The following is a 21873-nucleotide window of genomic DNA, read 5'->3' as shown; positions in this document are numbered from 1 at the left end:
GAAAGAAATCAAAATATTGACCCCGTCTCATTGACAATTGGGCGACCCGGGGGCTGTTCTGCATTTTTATGCAACTTATTTAAAAAATATATAATCAAAAAAAATTTGGTTTTGAAGTTTGAACATGAAAAAAAATTTTTTTGTCTGACCCCCCCCATACAGAGGAATTCTTCCCAACCGGAAAACACACGCTCCAACCTTAGGAATAAATAGTGCAGCGCTGAATATTTCAATCAAACATATTATGACTAATGTAGTGACAAAGGATCAATGTATACTGAGTACACAATCACAATTGAATATGGTGATATAAAATTCATGTATGGTGACCACATCTCTTTAGTCTCTGGGATCCAGTTCACAGGAGTCATCGACCACATTGCCAACCAGGGAGACCCTGCTGCATTGATTCGGGTCCTCTGAGACCATAGGCACATCAGACTTACTGTTTTACAAACAGATGAGTCCACACCACACGGTAAGAGTAGCACATCTTGTCTTTATGTGAAATCACCTTGATTCCTTCAGGCGATCAGCCATTCCACATCCAGTGTTGTTGTTTGGAAGCATTTTTCACGTTGTCACCAGACTTTTATATCGCCATATTTAGTTGTGATTGTGTATTAAGTATACATTGATCCTTTGTCACTACATTAGTCATAATATGTTTGATATATTCAGCGCTCCATTGTTCATTCTCTTTGTTTGTTAGTGTGTGTGTATATGTATATATATATGTGTGTGTGTGTGTGTGTGTGTGTGTGTGTGTGTGTGTGTGTATATGTATGTATGTATGTATATATATATATATATATATATATATATATATATATATATATATATATATATATATATATATATATATATATATATATATATATATATATATATATATATATATATATATATATATAAATTATTTTATTTATTTATTTATTTTCACAACCTTGGAAATAAGTCTGTTTTCAATCCACATTGTAATGACAACAGACACTTAGAGGTTTTTAAAAATATGGTGTGTAGTGATCTTGATGCTCTTCGAATCAAGAAGGTCAGATTTACAACATATCAAGAGGTATTTTATCATTGGAACAGAGGAATGATATTGTTATCCGACCAGCGGATAAGGGGGGAGGTTTAGTTGTGCTTAGCAAAACGTATTATCAGGAAGAGATGTCTAGGTTGCTGAGTGACCAGGATACCTATCAATTATTGAACTGTGATCCCATGTTCAAATATAAATATGAATTGCACTCTTTCTTTGATAGAGCAAGGTAAAAATAAAGAGATTCTTGGCGCAAAAGAGGCTTCCTATTTGGATCCCTTTTTATTGTCGGACTCCGATTTTATATATATATATTTTTTTTTTACTTAAGTTGCATAAAAACACAGGACAGCCCCCGGGTCGCCCAATTGTCAATGGGATCGATTCTGTGACTTCACGTTCAGGTCAATATTTTGATTTCTTTCTGCAACCTCTTGTTACCTAAAAGGAAGCATACATGACAGGATAATAAGCACATCATCCAGATTCTGGACACCCTCCCTTGTACTCCTACTAGTATTTTGATAACTGTTGATGTAGGATCATTGTATATTATTATTGACCATGATGTAGCCCTAGCCTATGTAGAATGGGCATTGGCAGGGACAGATCTTACTAGGAAACATATTCAGCTTCTGTTAGAGGGTCTTAAGTTCTGTCTGCTTAAAAAATATTTTTGGTTTGATAAGCAATATTATTTACAAAAACGTGGTGCATGGGCGCCCGTTTTTGCTCCCAGTGTTGCCAATTTATTTATGGCCCACTTGGAGGAAGAAGTGGTTTTTCGTAATCGCCCACCACAATTGTCTTGTTTCAAGGAGGTATATAGACGATTTAGTGATTATATGGGAAGGTGATATGTCCAGTCTTCAGCCATTTATGGATAAACTTAATAGTAACAAGAACATTAAGCTTACCTGGACTATTGATAAACACCAGATCACTTTTTTTGGATCTGAAAATGTATAAGAACTGTTTCCACACCAGAAATCATTTTAAAGCCACAGATCGGAATGCATATATTCCTCTAACTAGTTGCCACCACAAACTAGAGGACAATTTATCAGGCTCCTACAAAATTGTTCATCGGAGGAAGAGTTTCTTTCCCAGTCCCAGGTTTTAGCTGCTCGTTTTAGGCAGAAAGGATACACATATTGTGCGATCAATAATGAAATGGAGAAGGCACGTGCCCCAGACAGAAGTGTTATTGTCGCAGATAAGACTGTTCATCCCACTAGTAAGGTGGTCACTAGTGAATTTAAGATGGAAATGGGTTATCGCAATTCAATACAAGAAGTTTGAGAAGATTGTAGCCAAACACTGGCCCATTTGAGGTATGATCGCGTATTGGGTCCAGTACTTCCAAATTGCCCAGAATTTATCTTTCGGAAGGCACCCTCACTTCAAGACTGTTTGGCACCAGGATTAGTAGATCTGCGTAAGACTGTGGAGAATAAGCTATTTAGTTTTTGTTTATGCATGCAGTAGGTGTGCGACTTGTAAGCATACTAAAAACAACATTAAAAGACGTAAGGACTTCAGTTTATCGGTTACGCACAAACAGTATCAGATGAGGTTTTTCATCACGTGTGCGACAGTTGGTGTCGTATATATGCTTGAATGCGACTGCAGTTTGCAGTATGTATGAAGCACCTCAAGAGCATTACACGTGCGAGTAGGTTAACATTTTAGCAATATAAAAATAAATTGGAGTAAAAACTCAGTGTATCTAGGCATTTTAGGACCTGCCATCAAGTTCTGGGGGATTGAAAAGGTCCCTAGGCATTGGAGAGGAGGTCACTACATTTGTCGGCTTAAAAGTAGGGAATGTTTTTGGATTTTTGAAACCAAGGTGATGTCTCCTGCTGGCTTGAATGTAGATTTTGATCTCCATTGTTTTTTTTCTAACAGATAAGTGTCTTTTTAATATGTGATTTTATTATTTTGTATAATGTGGACTTTTTAGTATGGGTATATTTTTTTTTTTTTGTATTTTATATTGATTTTATTTGTACATTTTGCAGCATTTTATGTATTATATGGGTTTCTGATTAGAAAGATGGTCGTGGACTGACATCTGTTTTTATTTTATTTTTTTTTAGTTACATTTTAATGTTACTTTGAGGTAGAGTGCTATTTTAATTAATGGTATATTTCTCTTTTTAAAATTTTCATTTTGAATTTGAGATGTGTGTTTGCCTATTTTTCGTCTAGGGTATAATGACGTTATATTTTTCCCTTTATCTTTTGAAGATTGGTGCCAGTCTCAATTTTATTGGGGATCATGATATTTATATGCACTTTATATGATTCTTTCCTGTATGGTAACAGTTATTTTCAGAGGATGTCTCCACGGGTATTGGAATGCTTTCTAATGTGATGTGAGCTGTGATTTGTCAGCTCCGTCAGGGAGTCTGATTCGCTGATTAACGGTTGCCATGACTATATATGTTTCCTGTGGGCCGTCGACATGTATCCAATCCCCACGCTGAAGAAGTCCCGTCCACGTAACGCGTAGGGGGCGGGGGGAAGGAGTTACATCTGACGTCACCCGTGGCCATCTTTTTGGTTTGAACCTGCTACACGTCTGCATGCTGGCACTCGCATAGAGTGCTTTTCAATGTAAGTGGGTTTCTTGCCATTTTTTTTATCAATAAACATCAATACAGGGAGCATTAGATCGTTTTCATCTGCTTTTTACATGGTGTGGAGTCCATTAACCACTTAAGGACCCATTCACGCCGATATGTGTCGGCAGAATGGCACGGCTGGGCACATCCACGTACGTGGCTCTTTAAGCCCAGCCGTGGGGCCGCGCGTGTACGCGACCCGGTCCGAAGCGCCGTGACCGTGGGACTCGCGGACCCGATTGCCGCTGGAGTCCCGCGATCGGTCCCCAGAGCTGAAGAACGGGGAGAGCTGTATGTAAACACAGCTTCCCCGTTCTTCACTGTGGCGCTGACATCGATCGTGTGATCCCTTTTATAGGGATACACAATCAATGATGTCACACCTACAGTTAGAAACACAAATGAGGTCATACATAACCCCATCAGCGCCCCCTAGTGGTTAACTCCCAAACAGCAACTGTCATTTTCTCAGTAAGCCATGCATTTTAAATGCATTTTTTGCTGTGAAAATGGTCCCAAAAATGTGTCAAAATTGTCCGAAGTGTCCACCATAATGTCGCAGTCACGAAAAAGATCGCTGCCATTAGTATTAAAAAAAAAAAAAAATTTTTTTTTATAAAAATGCAATAAAACTATCCCCTTTTTTGTAAAAGCTATAAATTTTGCGTAAACCAATCGATAACGCTTATTGCTTTTTTTTATTTATTTTTTTTATTTTTTTTTACCAAAAATAGGTAGAATACGTATCGGCCTAAACTGAGGAAAAAAAATAATGTTTTATATATTTTTGGGGGATATTTATTATAGACAGAATAAAATATATTGCATTTTTTTTCAAATTTGTCGCTCTATTTTTGTTTATAGCGCAAAAAATAAAAACCGCAGAGGTGATCAAATACCACCAAAAGAAAGCTCTATTTGTGGGGAAAAAAAGGACGCCAATTTTGTTTGGGAGCCACGTCGCACGACTGCGCAATTGTTGGTTAAAGCGACGCAGTGCCGAATCGCAACAACTGGCCGGGTCCTTTATCTGCCTAAAGGTCCGGGTCTTAAGTGGTTAAAGTTAGTGTGGGTTTTCTGCTTTATGACCTGTTGCAGGTCGAGTATATGAGGTGAGAGGCGAATCTATCTGGTGGCCGGATCTATATCACCTGTCAGTTTGTCCTGTTCATCACCTTACCTCACATGGACTAGTGGATACCATATTGACTTTGATTTATTATTGCGCTGCACTGTTTTATTTTACACATTATTCCAGTAGGCAGTGGGTTACTTTGTGCCACATCTATGAATGTGCAGCAGATTACCACACATGCACACTTATCCCTCTTTTCCAGTTCCCAGATGCACAGAATAGAGCAGGGGCGAATCTGCAAGTGTGCATTTTTTTTTTTTTTTTTATTATTCTTAAACTGGCAGTGCAGAAAGGGGAGTAAAGGTCCGTACACACGATCCAAAAATCGTATGGGGAAAAAAAATACTGTTTTTAAAGTGATTGTACGATAACCAGATCGTTGGTACAGAGCTTTTGAGAGCCAATCACGACAGTTCATCCGATATTATCCGATCGGACATGCGTGTAAATTATTCTTGTATTAATCAGTACAGTTGTCGTCTGAAAATACAATTCATAAACACATGACTGATTTATTTTTTCTTGTTCTATCGTAAAATTATATATATATATATATATCATTTTTTTTTTTTTTTTAGTAAACTCTTCATGTTCGATATGGGACTAGCAAGCAAAAAAGAACGATCTGTCATCCGATTTTCGTATTGTGTGTATCATCCCCCTTCTTTTTTTTTTTTTTTATTTTTATAAAGGGGAGTTCCACCTACCGGTATTTACAAGTCGGGAGCTACTAAAAGTGTAGCTGCTGACTTGTAATAATCAAACACTCGCCTGTCCCACGGTCCAGCAATGCGAGCGCATGAAGGCTCGCTCCTCTCTCCCTCCTCTCCTCGGCGCCAGCATTGTAACTGGGCACTCAGCTGTGTCTTCACAGCCTGGCACGCATGCACCACACTGCTTGCTGTGAATGGCCAGGGGATCTTCTGGGACCCATAACTTAAAGTGGAATTTCCGTTTTTGGGTGGAACGCTTTAAAGGAGCACTAAAGGTTCGTTTTTTTTAGATCAATTGATTGCTATAAGCTAGAGCATTTAAATATCACTTACCTCTTTTTTCCCTTTGACCTCCAAAATACAGTAATCCAGGTTTGAAAATGGCATTTCCTGTCACTCCTCTTCTTGCTTTCCACCAGCATCTGAGCCGTTTTGCATGGTGGAAAGCAGACTGTGCTCACCCCCTCCCTATGACTACAGCCCTGCGTGAAGATGCTCTCTTATCCCTCACAGGCATGGAGGCTAAGCCTAATGGGAACTGTAGTTCCCATTAGGCCGTGATGTAGCAAGAATGAATGCGCACCGAAAACCAGGAAGTCAGTGAGAATAATGATTCAGGAGTGACGGAGGTGAATAAAACAGCTCGATTTCAACACGTATCAAACTAGTTATAATGCAAAACATTACTATTTACTTTATCAGCTACTGTCAGACTTTAATTTAAGAGGAAAATATTTTTGTCTTTACAGCCCCTTTAAAGCGGGAGTTCACCCATTTGTAAAAAAAAATGTTTTCTCCCCTTAGCTTCCTGCTCGTTCGGTCTAGGGGAATCGGCTATTTGTATTAAAATATGAGCAGTACTTACCCGTTTTCGAGCTGCATATTCTTCCGTCGCTTCCGGGTATGGGTCTTCGGGAGCGGGCGTTCCTTCTTGATTGACAGCCTTTCCGAGAGGCTTCCGACGGTCGCATCCATCGCGTCACTCGTAGCCGAAAGAAGCCGAACGTCGGTGCGGCTCTATACTGCGCACCGACGTTCGGCTTCTTTCGGAAAATCGTGACGCGATGGATGCGACCGTCGGAAGCCTCTCGGAAGCCTGTCAATCAAGAAGGAACGCCCATTCCCGAAGCCCATACCCGGAAGCGACGGAGAGGATGCATCTCGTAAACGGGTAAGTACTGCACATATTTTAAAATAAATAGCCGATTCCCCTAGAGAAAACGAGCAGGAATCTAAGGGGGAAAAGTGCCCTCTAAGGGTGAACCCCCGCTTTAAGTAAGAAAATCTGAGAAGGAGAGGGTGGGGAGTGGTCATAAAACGGTTGGATGGAGAATTTGAAAGCTGGGGTCCACATTTAGTCCATCCACATTTTTAAGAGAACACTCTTGGGCCTAGTAAGTCCCGATGAGCACATTTAGGTCGGCATCTTTTTAGAATCTTGTTGTCCTTTTATTAATAAACCACATTTTAATCTCAATGGAATTGTAGGTGCCATCTTCCATTATTTGGCCTCATGAAGCACCCATTGAAGTTTTCATTTTTGATCCCTGTGTTATAATTGTACCAAGTCATTATGAAGTACCTACTCTTGAGGTTTTAAAGAAGCAGTCCAGTAAGTAGTCTTCCTATACTAGCCAGGAGTCATTGTAGCTGTGCTTAATGTCACCATGTTCTTTTCTTGTAGTTTGCAGAAACCCCTGACAAATATCAGCTATTCAGAAGAAAACTAAGCAGTGTGTTATTGGCAAACAACTGCTGTTCCCTAAGACCCCGATATTCTCCAATGGAGTGCTGCCAACTTGTTTCTTGCACAGCATAGAGAAGGTGAAGCTAGGCTGTCATGTGAATTGGATGCGGTTTAAATCTCATCCAATTCGCATATATGTCAACTCGGCTGAGCTGCCCCAAACACATTCTGCCCACATTCGGGGCACACATCTGCACACTTGTGATATTAGGATGGATGTCTGTCCTTGCAGCCCAATGGGCTTGAATAGGCTGCCTGCGCATAGCAACTGCTGGCTAGGGATAGAAGAACAGACGGCCACTGTTTATGGGCCTCGGTGACCCTGTGATCCAGGCCTTAGGGAAAAGGAGTGTGCTTCTAAAACGGCTGATGCAGCAGGTTTTTAGGATGCCACTATGTTTTCATACTTGGAGCATGGTAGGGTTTACATTGTCAGAAAGTTCACTTACAGCGTTTTTTTTTTTCCTGTGTCGCCAGATTTCAGAGACTTTCTAAGACTTGAATTTAGCACCAATATTGGTTACATTTGGCTTTCTGTATGCCAGTGACAGCAAGGCTTGGATGGTGGGTGTGTTTGGGAATGCCGAACTCTGACTACAAAGAGGTGTTCCCAGATCACTAACCAGGGAGAGAGTTGGCCGGGTACACTACAGCCATGCATGTGAAATGCAGTTCCTGCTTTCCAAAGCTTCATTTTCAATTTAGACTGGAGTGGAGCTTTACCAATAATATGATGTCACCTTGTGGCTACAAAGCATTGTATTTTATCCCACTTCTTTCTACAGTTGGGCTAATGGGTTACTTTTCTAATATGTGTGCTCTCTGTCCGCTTCTGTTCCTTCCATCATCTGCGTGCTGTCATTCCAATACTGGCTCTGATTGTGGATTGTGACGGCCCATTTCCTAAACCTTGTGAATTTCTCTTTTTATAGGGAGAGGACGATTCAGAGAATGAGACTCAGGAGACGGGTGACATAAAGGTATTTTTGGGAGAGGGTTGCAGACTTTTAACTGCATGGCTAAAACCTGTGTGCCCTCTGCCATGCTAACAATCCTTCCTGTCTTGTGTGGGAGCAGAACGCTCCTGGAAATGAAATGCAGTGTTAGATACATGCGGGTGTACCAACTGTATGCCCACTCACTAGTGTTTGCTACAGCCAAGTTCACCTCGTCTCTGCCTTGTTCACTATGCTGATCTAGGCGTATGCTTTGTCTGTCCAAATACATCCAATTACACGTGCCTGTATAGATCTATAATTAGAGTGCTGAAATTAAATAAAAATACCTATATAGTGTACACCCCGTAGGTCACAAAAGTGAGTACACCCCTCACATTTTTGTAAATATTTTATTCTATCTTTTCATGTGACAGTACTGAAGAAATGACACTTTGCTACAATGTAAAGTAGTGAGTGTACAGCTTGTATAACAGTGTAAATTTGCTGTCCCCTCAAAATAACTCAACACACAGCCATTAATGTCTAAACCGCTGACAACCAAAGTGAGTAAAAATTTCTAAATTGGGTCCAATTAGCCATCTTCCCTCCCTAGTGTGCACTGACCCCTCATTGGCCAGTCTTCAGTACACATGCAGTGTGTGTGTATCAGCCTCTCTGTCACCTACCCTCAGCTTCTAACCAGACAGGAGGGTTATGTGACTTGCTTCATATGCATCAAACTCTCAGTGCTGATATTTACACATGTGCATTAACCCCTCAGTGATCTGTCACCAGCTTAAAAGCATTAACACTTTAGTGCCCAGTCCAAAGCTCACGTTTTAACCTCTTGGCTCCCATTTCTCTGCACATATATGTTTACCCCACCAACCCCTCGTCCTCAGCCAACGTGCATTATCTTCTCAGTGCTCAGTCCCCAGGTGTTTGGATTCCCCCGTAGCCAGCTCATGAAGGTTAACCCCCACAACACTTGGTAACCAATGTATGTGCTTTAAACTCTCACCACCTTTTCTGTTTGTGTACATCATCCTCTCAGCATCCAGTACCCAGCGCATTCGCAATTAGCTCTCAGCAGCCAGTCATCCACAACATGTTTTTACCCTCAGCAACCAGTCCCTAGCACATGTGTATTAACCCATCTGTCCCCAGGTCCTATGAGTTAACCCCTTGGCATCCAGTCTGCAGCACATGGGGGATAATCCCTCACATTTGTGCATCCCACCACTCCAGATATCGGTCTCCTCTTCACTGACTCTAGTCAGTGGTAATCTCAGCTCCATTTCCTGCTGCCCGGCCCCATCTCTCACATCCCCAGGACCACCGCCACTGTTTTCTGGACTCAATGACCTTCTAAATCTTGGTGCATCCTTTCCAGTCTAATTAGTCCCCAATTCCACAGACGTGTTCCTCCTGTTTTCAGTGTCCTCTTCACTACCTTCACAGTCCAGTGTTAGTGAGGCCACCTTTACTGGGAAAATACTGTCCTTATGGTGTTTTTCCTATTATTAACATTGGCAAGAAGTTAAATTTTTTAGTTTTTTTTTACTGGCAGTGATGATAAAATACCAATTAATCTTTATTTTTCCTACATAACCCCCCCATGTGTGAAGAGCTCAGCTGCTGTGCTATTACTTCTTAATTAGTAATTTTTGGAAATGGGTACTAAAGTACATATTGAGGCGCACTTCCCCCTCCCCTCCTTGACAATTACCTGTATGGTTATGACCGTATTTTATAAAAATTTTGTTGCCAATTTGAGAGATCAGTATGAACTATTTATGGAAAAAAAAAGTTCTACTGGTCATCCTGCCCTCCATAGTCATCGTCCTGCACATACCATCTTCTCTCATACCCTGTACTTGCTGCTCACTGTCATAATAAATAAAAATATATATATATATATATATATATATATATATATATATATATATATATATATATATATATATATATATATATATATATATATATATATTTCACCTATTAGCTTGTGTTTTTAGTGCTGTCATAATAATTGTCTCTTTTTATAATTAATTGGAATGTTCATATGCAGTGTTATTTGTAATGCTTTGCTAATAGCATCCAGCTCAGGGTCTGGTTTATTCATTAACTCCTGATCATGTGCCTCCTATGTCAGTCCTGACATTGTGGTCACATTAAGACTGGAGGCTTTACTGACAAAAATGCAAACCTTAATTTAAATCTGCAGATACAATGTTTTAAAAAAAATATATATATAAAATGTTATTTAGGTGTGCAAATGAGTCACGGACTTATTGCTAGGCTTACTGCCACATGCTGTCACTGCAAAATTACATGTAGACGTCAATGTCCTCTGTTCATAAAGGTATTACAAAAATACCTGATGCTACTGCCTTGTTCAGGCAGTTCCATTATCGGGTGACTACACTTTGTCCCCGTCTCCAATTTGTTCTCCTGCTTTACCGCCTTGCAAGATGCTTTCCTATTGGAGAATGTATGTGGCTGTGTTGACTAGCATGGCACAGATATCGCTATCGGGAAGGCTGTGAAATGCCAAGTATCCATCACTGGAGTGCATGCATCCAAAGCGGTAGCTTCAAAGAGGCTGCAGGAGAGCAGCAGTGCTGATATGCAACAAAGGACAGCAAAAAGTGAATAAGTATTTTACAACATGCCATTTGTTAATTATACGATGTTGAACATTCTGATGATGGAGCCGTATTCAGCTGATCTGTACTAGAAATCCATTCAAAACTTGTAAGGCTGCTTTTTCTTTGATATTACTTCGTCCTTTAAAATGTCTTTGGGAAGAAAATAATAAATCCGTCTGAAATGTATTTACTGAATACAAGACGCATTTATATTGTCAGTTGCATGTAGTGTCCCCTAGGTGGCGACACAGTTATATAAGTGAGTGTACTGTGCTTAGTTTGAAATGCATGGGGGTGTGAAAGAGGTTGTAAAGGATTATTTTTATTTTGGAAACTAACAACTTATCTGGTATTGGTTGGAGGAGCCCCGATCCTCCTGTTTCTGGGGTTCCTTTTGATGGCGATCTTGACTCCTCATCTTATCTATGTTCCCCCCATTGGAAGCCACTTGGGGGCACATGAGCAGGCTCACTCGTGTGTGTGTGTGTGTGTGTGTGTATGTGTGTATATGTATATATATATATATATATATATATATATATATATATATATATATATATATATATATATATATATATATATATATATATATAATGTATATGTTACACACACGCACACCCTTTTAGAGCCCCTGTAGTAAAGATCACAAATGTAGAAGGAAATACAATTCATAGTTGGGGGGGGGGGGGTATTTGATCCCCTGCTGATTTTGTACGTTTGCCCACAAAGAAATAATCAGTCTATATATTTTAACAGTGAGAGACAGAATAACAACAAAAATATCCCGAAAAACACCTTGTGGGCACTGCAGGATTTCAGTCCTTCATGGTGTAGTGTGTTACCAATTGTTTTCTTGGTGACTATGGTCCCAGCTGTCTTGAGATCATTGACAAGATTCTCCTGTGTAGTTCTGGGCTGATTCTTCACCGTTCTCATGATCCTTGGAACTCTACAAGGTGAGATCTTACTTGGAGCCCCAGACTGAGGGAGAGCGACAGTTATTTTGTGTTGCTTCCATTTGCGAATAATCCCACCGATTGTTGTCACCCTCTCCCCAAGCTGCTTGGCGATGGTCTTGTAGGTCTACAATCTTGTCCCCGACATCCTTGGACAACTCTTTGGTCTTGGTCATGGTGGAGAGATTGGAGTCTGATTGCTTCTGTGGACCGGTGTCTTTTTATACACATAACAAGCTGAGATTAGGAGCACTCCCTTTAACCACTTAAAGCGGGGGTTCACCCAAAAAAAATGTTTTAACATTACATTCAGCCGAGTTGTGAGAATGACATTAGGCTGTTTTTTTAAATTTCCTTGCCGTACATACCGTTTTATCTGTATTTTCACCGCGGCTTCCGGGTATGTAATCTGCGGGACTGGGCGTTCCTAATTGATTGACATGCTTCCAACCGGCGCATACAGCGGGTCACGAGTTGCCGAAAGAAGCCGAACGTCGGTGCACAGGCGCCGTATAGAGCCGACTTCGCTGTCTGGCTACTTTCGGCAACTCGTGACGCGCTGTATGCGCCAGTCGGAAGCATGTCAATCAATTAGGAACGCCCAGTCCCACAGATTACATACCCAGAAGCCGCGGTGAAAATATAGATAAAACGGTATGTACGGCAAGGAAATAAAAAAAAAACAGCCTAATGTCATTCTCACAACTCGGCTGAATGTAATGTTAAAACATTTTTTTTTGGGTGAACCCCCACTTTAAGGACCTTGCCTGTTTTTAAGACTCAGTGTTTACAAGTTTAAAACTTTGTTAGAAAAGTACTTGGAACCCCCAAACGTTATACATTTTTTTTTCCTAACACTAGAGAATAAATTGGCGGTCATTGCAATACTTTTTGTCACACCGTATTTGCACAGCGGTCTTGCAAGCGCACTTTTTTGGGAAAAATTCATTTTTTTTTAATTAAAAAATAAGACCGTAAAGTTGGCCCTTTTTTTTTTTTTTTTTTTTTTATATGGTGAAAGAAAATGTTACGCTGAGTAAATTCATACCCAACATGTCACGCTTCAAAATTGTGCCCGATTGTGGAATTGCGTCAAACTTTTACCCTTAAAAATCTCCATAGGCGACATTTAAAAAATTCTACAGGTTGCATGTTTTTAACCGCTTAACCACTTAAGACCCAGACCAAAATGCAGCTAAAGGACCAGGCCCCTTTTTGCGATTCGGCACAGCTTCGCTTTAACTGACAATTGCGCGGTCGTGCGACGTGGCTCCCAAACACAATTGTCATCCTTTTTTTCCCCCACAAATAGAGCTTTCTTTTGGTGGCATTTGATCACCTCTGCGGTTTTTATTTTTTGCGCTATAAACAAAAATAGAGCGACAATTTTGAAAAAAAATCAATATTTTTTATTTGTTGCTATAATAAAAAAATTATAGCGTTTACAAAATGGGGGATGGTTTATTGCATTTTTATTAATTCTTTTTTTTTTTTCGTGACTGCGACATTATGGCGGAGACTTCGGACAATTTTGACACATTTTTGGGACCATTGTCATTTTCACAGCAAAAAAATGCATTTAAAATGCATTGTTTACTGTGAAAATGACAATTGCAGTTTGGGAGTTAACCACTAGGGGGCGCTGATGGCGTTATGTTTGACCCCATTTGTGTTTCTAACTGTAGGGGGGGTGTGGCTGTAGGTGTGACGTCATCGATTGTGATTCCCTATATAAGGGAACACACGATCGATGACAGCACCACAGTGAAGAACGGGGAAGCTGTGTTTACACACAGCTTTCCCCGTTCTTCAGCTCCGGGGACCGATCGCGGGATTCCAGCGGCGATTGGGTCCACAAGTCCTGCGGCCGAGGTCACGGAGCTTAGGACCGGGTTGCGGGTGCGCGCCCACGGCTGGGCATTATACAATCACGTACAGGTATGTGATTGTGCCCAGCCGTGCCATTCTGCCGACGTATATCGGCGTTAGGCGGTCCTTAAGTGGTTAAGGACCGCCTCCTGTACATTTACGTTGGCAGAATGGCACGGCTGGGCACATGCATGTACAGGTACGTCCTCTGCTATTTGTGGGAAAAAAAGGACGCTAATTTTGTTTGGGAGCCACGTCGCACGACTGCGCAATTGTCTGTTAAAGCGACGCTGTGCCGAATCGCAAAACCTGCCCGGGTCCTTTAGCTGCCTAAAAGGTCCGGGTCTTAAGTGGTTAATTAGAGGAGGTCTAGTGTTGGAATTATTGCTCTCGCTCGAACGATCATGGCGATGCCTCACATGGGTGGTTTTAACACCGTTTTCATATGTGGGCGCTACTTACGTATGAATTCGCTTCTGTGCACGAGCTTGTCGGGACAGGGGCGCTTTAAAAAAAATTAAAAATAAACTTTTTCTTGATTTTATTTTTTACACTGTTTTAAAACATAAACTAAAAATTTGGATCACTTTTATTCCTATTACAAGGAATGTAACTAGGGTTGTCCCGATACCGATACTAGTATCGGGACCGATTCCGAGTTTTTTCGGCGGTACTCAGACGCCGATACCCCGCTCCGATACACAAATAGAATACTTAACCCAAACCGACCGCCGCCGACCGACCGCCGCAATCCGCCTCCGCGATCCGCTGCCGTTACGCCGCATCCCCGCTACCGCCGACTGTGTAATACGGGCGGGAACATTACAGCTTTGAATACCTGTAATGATTTGCGCCGCGCATAGACACTCCCCCTTGCTCGGGTGAACTGTCCAATCCCGAGCGAGGTGGAGTGTCTTTACACGCAGCGCGGCGCCAATCATTACAAAGCTATTCAAAGCTGTAATGTTCCTGGCCGGCCGTAGTACTGTACACAGTCGGCGGTAGCAGGTAAGCGGGCCATGGCTGCATATGGGGGGAAGACATGGCTGGATGGGGGGGGAGACACATGGCTGGATGGGGGGAAGACATGGCTGGATGGGGAGGGAGACATGGCTGGATGGGGAGGGAGACATGGCTGGATGGGGAGGGAGACATGGCTGGATGGGGAGGGAGACATGGCTGGATATGGGGGGGGGAGACATGGCTGGATATGGGGGGGGGAGACATGGCTGGATAATGGGGGGGACATGGCTGGATATGGGGGGGGGACATGGCTGGATATGGGGGGGGGACATGGCTGGATATGGGGGGGGGGGACATGGCTGGATATGGGGGGGGGGACATGGCTGGATATGGGGGGGGACATGGCTGCATTTGTGGGGGGACATGGCTGCATTTGTGGGGAGACATGGCTGCATTTGGGGACACATTAAAAAAAAGTATCGGTACTTGTACTCGGTCCTAAAAAAGTGGTATCGGAACAACCCTAAATGTAACCATCCCTTGTAATAGAAGAAAAGCATGACAGGACATCCTTTAAATATAACATCTGGGGTAAAAAATACCTCGCATCTCATATTTAGGCTAAAATGCAATATAAAAAAAAAAAAAAAATTGGCCCTTTAAGACGTATAGGCAGAAGTGACGTTTTGACGCCGCTTCCACCCTGCTATGGTATGGAGACGGGTGGGGGCCATCTTGCCCTCACTTGTATCTATGCCACAGAGGGAGAAGGACCCTGATCACCTCTGCCGCCGGCTCCGGTAAGCGGCGGAGGTTGTGGGAAGAGCGGTGGTAGGGGGGCCTACTCTCCTGCTGCCGATAATGGAGATCTTTCAGGGAATCCACCACGCAGACCACCATTATCATTTACAGGACCGGCGCCTTAAGTGATGGGTATTTCGGTTGTGGCAGCAGGTGCTGCTGTCGTTACTGAGATATCCCTCTTCAAAAAGAGGACGTATATAGTGGTGCGCAGGTCCTGAAGTGGTTAAGAGAGTGCTCCTAATCTCAGCTTGTTGCCTGTATAGAAGACACCTGGGAGACAGAAATCCTGCTGATTGGGGATCAAATATTTATTTTCACTCATTAAAATGCATATCAATTTATAACTTTTTTGAAATGCGTTTTTCTGGATATTTTTTGTTGTTCTGTCTCTCACTGTTAAAATAAAGCGACCATTAAAATTATAGACTGATTATTTCTTTGTCAGTGGGCAAACGTACAAAATCAGCAGGAGATCAAATATTATTTTCCCGATGTATGTAGAAAATTCAGAAAAAAAAATTGTCTCAGATTGGCGCGGGGCATCTGACCAGAATTGGGAGCGGAGATCTGTCATAACCGGGTTGCAAACAAGCAGAACTTCCCCTCTTGGATGGAGTTCTGCTTTAACCACTTAAGACCCGGACCTTTAGGCAGCTAAAGGACCTGGCCAGTTTTGGCGATTCGGCACTGCGTTGCTTTAACTGACAAATGCGCGGTCGTGCGACATGGCTCCCAAACAAAATTGGCGTCCTTTTTTCCCCACAAATGGAGCTTTCTTTTGGTGGTATTTGATCACCTCTGCAGTTTTTAAATTTTTGCGCTATAAACAAAAATAGAGCGACAATTTTGAAAAAAAAAACAATATTTTTTACTTTTTGCTATAATAAATATCCCCCAAAAAAACATATTAAATAAAAAAATTAGTCAGTTTAGACCGATACGTATCGTTCTACCTATTTTTGGTAAAAAAAAAATCGCAATAAGCATTTATCGATTTTGGTTTGCGCAAAATTTATATCGTTTACAAAATAGGGGATAGTTTTATTGCATTTTTTTTTTTTTTTTTACTACTAATTACGGCGATTTTTTTTTTTTTTTTCGTGACTGCGACATTATGGCGGACACATCGGACAATTTTGACACATTTTTGGGACCATTGTCATTTTCACAGCAAAAAATGCATTAAAACCGCATTGTTTACTGTGAAAATGACAATTGCAGTTTGGGAGTTAACCACAAGGGGGCGCTGAAGGAGTTAAGTGTGACCTAATCTGTGTTTCTAACTGTAGGGGGGGGGTGTGGCTGTAGGTGTAACATCATTGATTGTGATTCCCTATATAAGGGAACACACGATCAATGACGGCGCCACAGTGAAGAACGGGGAAGCTGTGTTTTACACACGGCTCTCCCCGTTCTTCAGCTCCGGGGACCGATCGCGGGACTCCAGCGGCGATCGGGTCCTGCGGTAACGGAGCTTGGGATCAGGTCGCGGGAGTGCGCTGCGACACACGGCTGGGCACTTTAAAGAGGACGTACCTGTATGTGCTTGTGCCCAGCCGTGCCATTCTGCCGACGTACATGTGCAGGAGGTGGTCCTTAAGTGGTTAAGGTCTGAAGAGGTGCCTATCACCGCTGTACATGTAAAGACGACGCCTGACCTTTACCAATCACATGTGGTCTTCTTGCCCTTCCCCCTTACCCATTCACAAAATGCCTTGTACTCCATGAAAAAAAAATGAGGCCTTTTGTGACTGGCTGAGGAAAGCAAGTGACTTTTCCCTCACTGTACACAAGACACAATTCTCAGTCTGAGCTGCTGAAGCACATAACTCACAACTTCCAGTCTCTGGCACAATAGAAATAAGGTATTTAGCATCTCCAGCCATCCTCCGGATGTGTTTGGCAAAGGATTGGATGGAACTTCTCTGGACGTTTCACAATAAAAATAGTCCGGTTTCCTGGAGTATAACATGAGGTGCAGAAGGAGGAAACGGGGAACACAAAATTATAAGTAGATTAAACTTCACCTTCAAATCAGATGTAGGCAATGCTGACGCTGTGCTTATGAAATGTCGGAATCCTCGCTCATGTTCAGACATGTGTCTCTATGTAGAAGCTGCTGATAGTGCTGTGTCAGCTATTATCTTATTACATTTACTGAGCATAGCTGCAGATCTTGTGTGGGAAACACTTTCATAGCATTTCAATAGGTAAAGTCAAATACTGCTGAAGAAAATATTCACCTCAGTTACAGTGATTCTAAAGCCTCATCCACACGATCGGATATCGGACAGGAATTGTGTGACAGGCTGTTTGTACGCTCCATCGGACGATTGTTGTCGGATTTTCCACCAACAAATGTGGGACAGCATGCTTTAAAATTGTCTGCCAACAAATGTGTGTTGTCGGATTATCAGATCGTGTTTACACAAGTTCGTCAGACAAAACTCCAAACATACATGCTCAGAAGCGATGCTCAATAACACAACATTAGCAGAAGTTGCCCAAAGGGTGGCACTAAAGAGCTGAAAAACCACATAGTTTCGTGTTTGTTGGTCGACAATTCTTTGCCGTTTGTATTCAATACAAGTTCCTGGCCACCGCCCCTCAGACAAAAGTCCTACTCTTTGTCCGCAGAAAATCCAATCGTGTGTACCAGGCTTATAGTTTTTTTTTGAAATAACAAACATCAAATGTCATAATTGCCTGCTCTGTGCAATGGTTTTGCACAGAGCAGCCCCGATCCTCCTCCTTCTGGGGTCCCCCCTGCAGCACTCCTGGCCCTTCTCCACTGAGAGCCCACCATAGCAAGTTGCTTGCTATGCGGTCACTCGTTTATGGGGTTCTCCAGTCATATCTGTGGTCCAGAAAACTGCTCTCTCAATGGCTTCTGTTGCTGTTTCTAAGCCAATCAAAAGTGGGAGAGCTTCAGCTTTCGTACACATGGCTGGTTCAAAATCAGGGTCAGGTATGTACAAGGAGGGCTGGGGGGAGCTGCACTCAAAACATTTTTTTACCTTCATGCATAAAAAAAAAAAACTTCTTTAAACCTGTCTTGCAAAATTAGACCCCAATTTATCAGTTGTGCACGGGGCTCGTGGTGTTTAGCTGTGGATAGATGGGTATCATCCAGCCCTACTGCTGGCAGCCTGTCAAACTCTCTAAGAGACTGACTGCTGCTAGGGGTTGGCCGGTGCACCTTGTATTAACATATCGGGCCTCATGTAGACTGCTGCTGGTAAATGGACATTCACACCTGAGCATAGCGTTTTCAGGCAGAAAGTCGCGCAATTTTACCACGATTTTTGCAGCGTTTTTTGCAGCGCTTTTGTATAGGTCAAAAGGTCACCAATGTAAAAAGCAGAAAAACTCCTAAATCTGTATACAAATAAAAAATTCCCAGAACTTGTTTTGAGCTTCAGGCGTTTTGGAGTGGAGATGTGAACCATCTCCATAGAGCAGTAATAGATTTTTTATTTTTTTTCCCCCTCCAGCGTTTTGTAGCTTCCAGCTACAAAACGCTCAGGTGTGAATGGGGTCTTGGGAGCAGTTGGGCATTTTTTTCAACCGCTCCTGAACTTTCCTCTGTTATCTTATCAGTACATGTACACAGGGACGTTTCTAGGCAGTTGAGTTTAGAGGCTTTTTTTGGAACACAAAAAAATGGGTTCAGAAGCTGAGTTTGGAGGCATTTCAAGCGCCAAATGTTTCTAAATGGAGTAACTCGCGTTTTAGCTACGTTTTTGTTTACAGGCATTTTTTATTTTTGGCTATTTTGAAAAAGAAAAAAAAAATTGTAGAAACACTTCTAAACGCAAACGTGGCAAAATGGACGTTTAAACGTGGATTACTATCTGTCAAGTTAAATCATTCAGAAGAGGTTGTAAAATCGTCCCGTGTACATGAAGCCTTAGGGGAGTATGCACCCAGGGAGGAATGCCCAGAACACAAGAAGTCCGTGTTTTCAAACTTTTATACCCCACTTTTCAGTACACAATGGGACCAGAGCATGTATGCAAAATGAAAAATACCTTATTTCATAGTCACTGAGAGATTCGTTTTCTGTATTCTGCAAATACCTGGTTGATTCTGCTGATCTCCATCTTCTGTCCATGTCCCCAATTCAGCTAGGGATTTGGCAGAGCAGTGTTGGCAGCTGTACTGATCATTTCCTCCCTATCACATTGGAGCAGCCTATGTGACTATAGAATCGCACAGGTTTGCGTATACACCGTGGTAAGACACAATGGGGACGGGATATTACATGTAGATTAATGGTGGCTTGACCTCCCTGTTCTAAGACAGTCAGGAGTTCCACTCGCACCAAGTTATTTCCAAAAAATAATAAATATTTGATTTTAAATTATATATTTGTATGCCGCTTTAAAGCAGTTTATTGATATTAATAATTTTTACTCCTGAATTCCAAAGGCTGCTTTTTTTTTTTTTTTTTTTTTTTTTTATACATATGACCAACAGCAGAGGACTTGAAGCTCCTCCTGCTTATGTTTCACTGCAGACAGACGGGGAAAGATCTGGGCCATGTGACGGCTCTATCAATTATGAAAAAGGTACTTGGGGCCCCTATCACACTGAGTTTTTCAGTCATTTGAGCGCTAAAAATAACGCCTAAATACCGCCTGAAACTCCTGCCCTGCAGTCTCAATGTGAAGGCTCGAGGGTCTTTCACACTGGAGCGGTGCGCTAGCAGGACCGCTCCAAAAGTCCTGCTAGCAGCATCTTTGGAGCGGTGAAGGAGCGGTGTGTTTACCACTCCTCCCACTGCTCCTTCCCATTGAAAGCAATGGGAAACCGCAGAGACGCATTGCCGGCGGTATTGACCCTTTTTCGGCAGCTGGCGGGGGTTAAAACCGCTCCGCTAGCTGCCGAATACGCCGCAATGCCAACGGTATAGCGCTGCTTAAAATGGCACCGCCATACCGTCAGTGCACCTCCTGCCCCAGTGTGGAAGGGGCCTTAGATTTATTTTTCAATAATATGACAGTGTCACCATCCATATACAAACCACATTTCACTTCAGGTAAGCCTATAATAAGGCTTACCTGTAGCTACTGTGGATATCAACTAAACCTGCACGGTTTAGGAGATATCCCATGTATCGGCATATGCCGACATCATCGGCACATGCCCTTGCTTCAGCTGATGTGCTGGTACCGACGGCTCCTGCGCGAATGTGTGGGAGTGACGTCATTGCAGCTCCTGCGCTGTGAGCCCGCGAACCTGGACATAACATTCCGGAGACGTGTCGCCGTCGGGGGCTTCGATCGAAGGCAAGTATTTCATAATGAGCTAGTATGCGATGCATACTAGCTTATTATGCCTTTTTGTCTTGCATGTGTGTTTTTTTTTTTTTTTATGGCTTTACAACCACTTTTTAAACAGTGTGTGTTCAGTATCACTTTAACCCCCCCCCCTCCTTCCTGATCCTTCACATGATATTTACCCATTTTACATTTGTTTTACTTTGTACATCTACAAGTTTTTATTGGCTTCAAGCATTTGGTATGTGCCCCAACACCTAGGTAAATGTTGGCTGTGGTTTCTCGCACAAGCCTTGCCCTGGGGGGATACATAGAAAACCTGGTTGTATTTAGTATATAAAAGAAATGTTATCACAAGGTTGCCTGGATTCATGTATTGCTCCCTACAAGTAAGGCGACTCTTGAAACTTCCCTGCCAAAGGGAGTGAACACAACTTCAGTCTCCTTATTAATTTGGCTGCTCTGGGTGGCGGGTGTCAAAGGCCTTTCCTCCCGCGAGGGGCTGTACTGGGAAGTGTTTCTTAGAGAAAATCTAATTACTGTAAGATCAGGATAAAAGGGGAATATAATAGCAGGCATTGTTGTAATGCTTTTGATTAGAACATCTTATAATAGGAGGTGCTGTGCCAGATGCTTTGTACTGTGAAGAGGGTTCTGTTTTCTACCTCTTGGGATCATAGGAGGTATGAAGGGTAAATGAGATCCTCCTCCGGGTTCAGATTCTTCTTGTACAGCTGCTGCTTGATCATTGTTGGCACATACTGGGGTTATTAAAGTGGTCATTTCAATGGGCAGGGGCATTTTGGGAGCGGTATTTATAGCACTTCCAATCGCCCCAAAGATGCTGCTTGCAGGACCTTTTCTAGCGTCCCGCAAGAGCCCTCAGTGTGAAAGCCCTCATTGCAATGAATAGTGCTTTAAAGTTTTTAAGTGCTTTTCAGAGGCTATTTCTCGATACATGCAAATACAAAGATGCGTAGGTCCCACACATGTTTATTAACAGTGATTGCACCACACATGTGAAGTATCGCCACAAACATCAGAGTGAGAGAAAAAATCCTAGGGGCATTGTTCATGGTTAACTCTGCAATGATAACCGCTAAAGGTTTTAATTTTAGTAGTTGCTGTAGTTTATCGCTA

At 42.2% G+C, this 21873-nt stretch overlaps 1 protein-coding gene across 4 annotated transcripts in view; it reads left to right on the top strand.

Moving 5' to 3' along the window:
- The window catches only part of LOC120918996 (SAP30 binding protein), a 108628-nt gene that overhangs the window by 46285 nt on the left and 40470 nt on the right, over positions 1–21873 (top strand). For 3 of the 4 annotated variants that reach the window (XM_040330933.1, XM_040330936.1, XM_040330935.1), the window contains one exon: positions 8203–8250. The exons of the other annotated variant lie outside the window; for it this stretch is intronic. In XM_040330933.1, coding sequence (XP_040186867.1) covers positions 8203–8250 — 48 coding nt within the window. The remainder of the gene's footprint in view (positions 1–8202; positions 8251–21873) is intronic. 4 annotated transcript variants of the gene reach the window in all.

Source organism: Rana temporaria, chromosome 12 (assembly GCF_905171775.1).
Source record: "Rana temporaria chromosome 12, aRanTem1.1, whole genome shotgun sequence".
Classification (NCBI taxonomy): domain Eukaryota; kingdom Metazoa; phylum Chordata; class Amphibia; order Anura; family Ranidae; genus Rana; species Rana temporaria.
The sequence above is the reverse complement of the archived record's forward strand: the minus strand, read 5'-3'. Positions and strand labels throughout refer to the sequence as shown.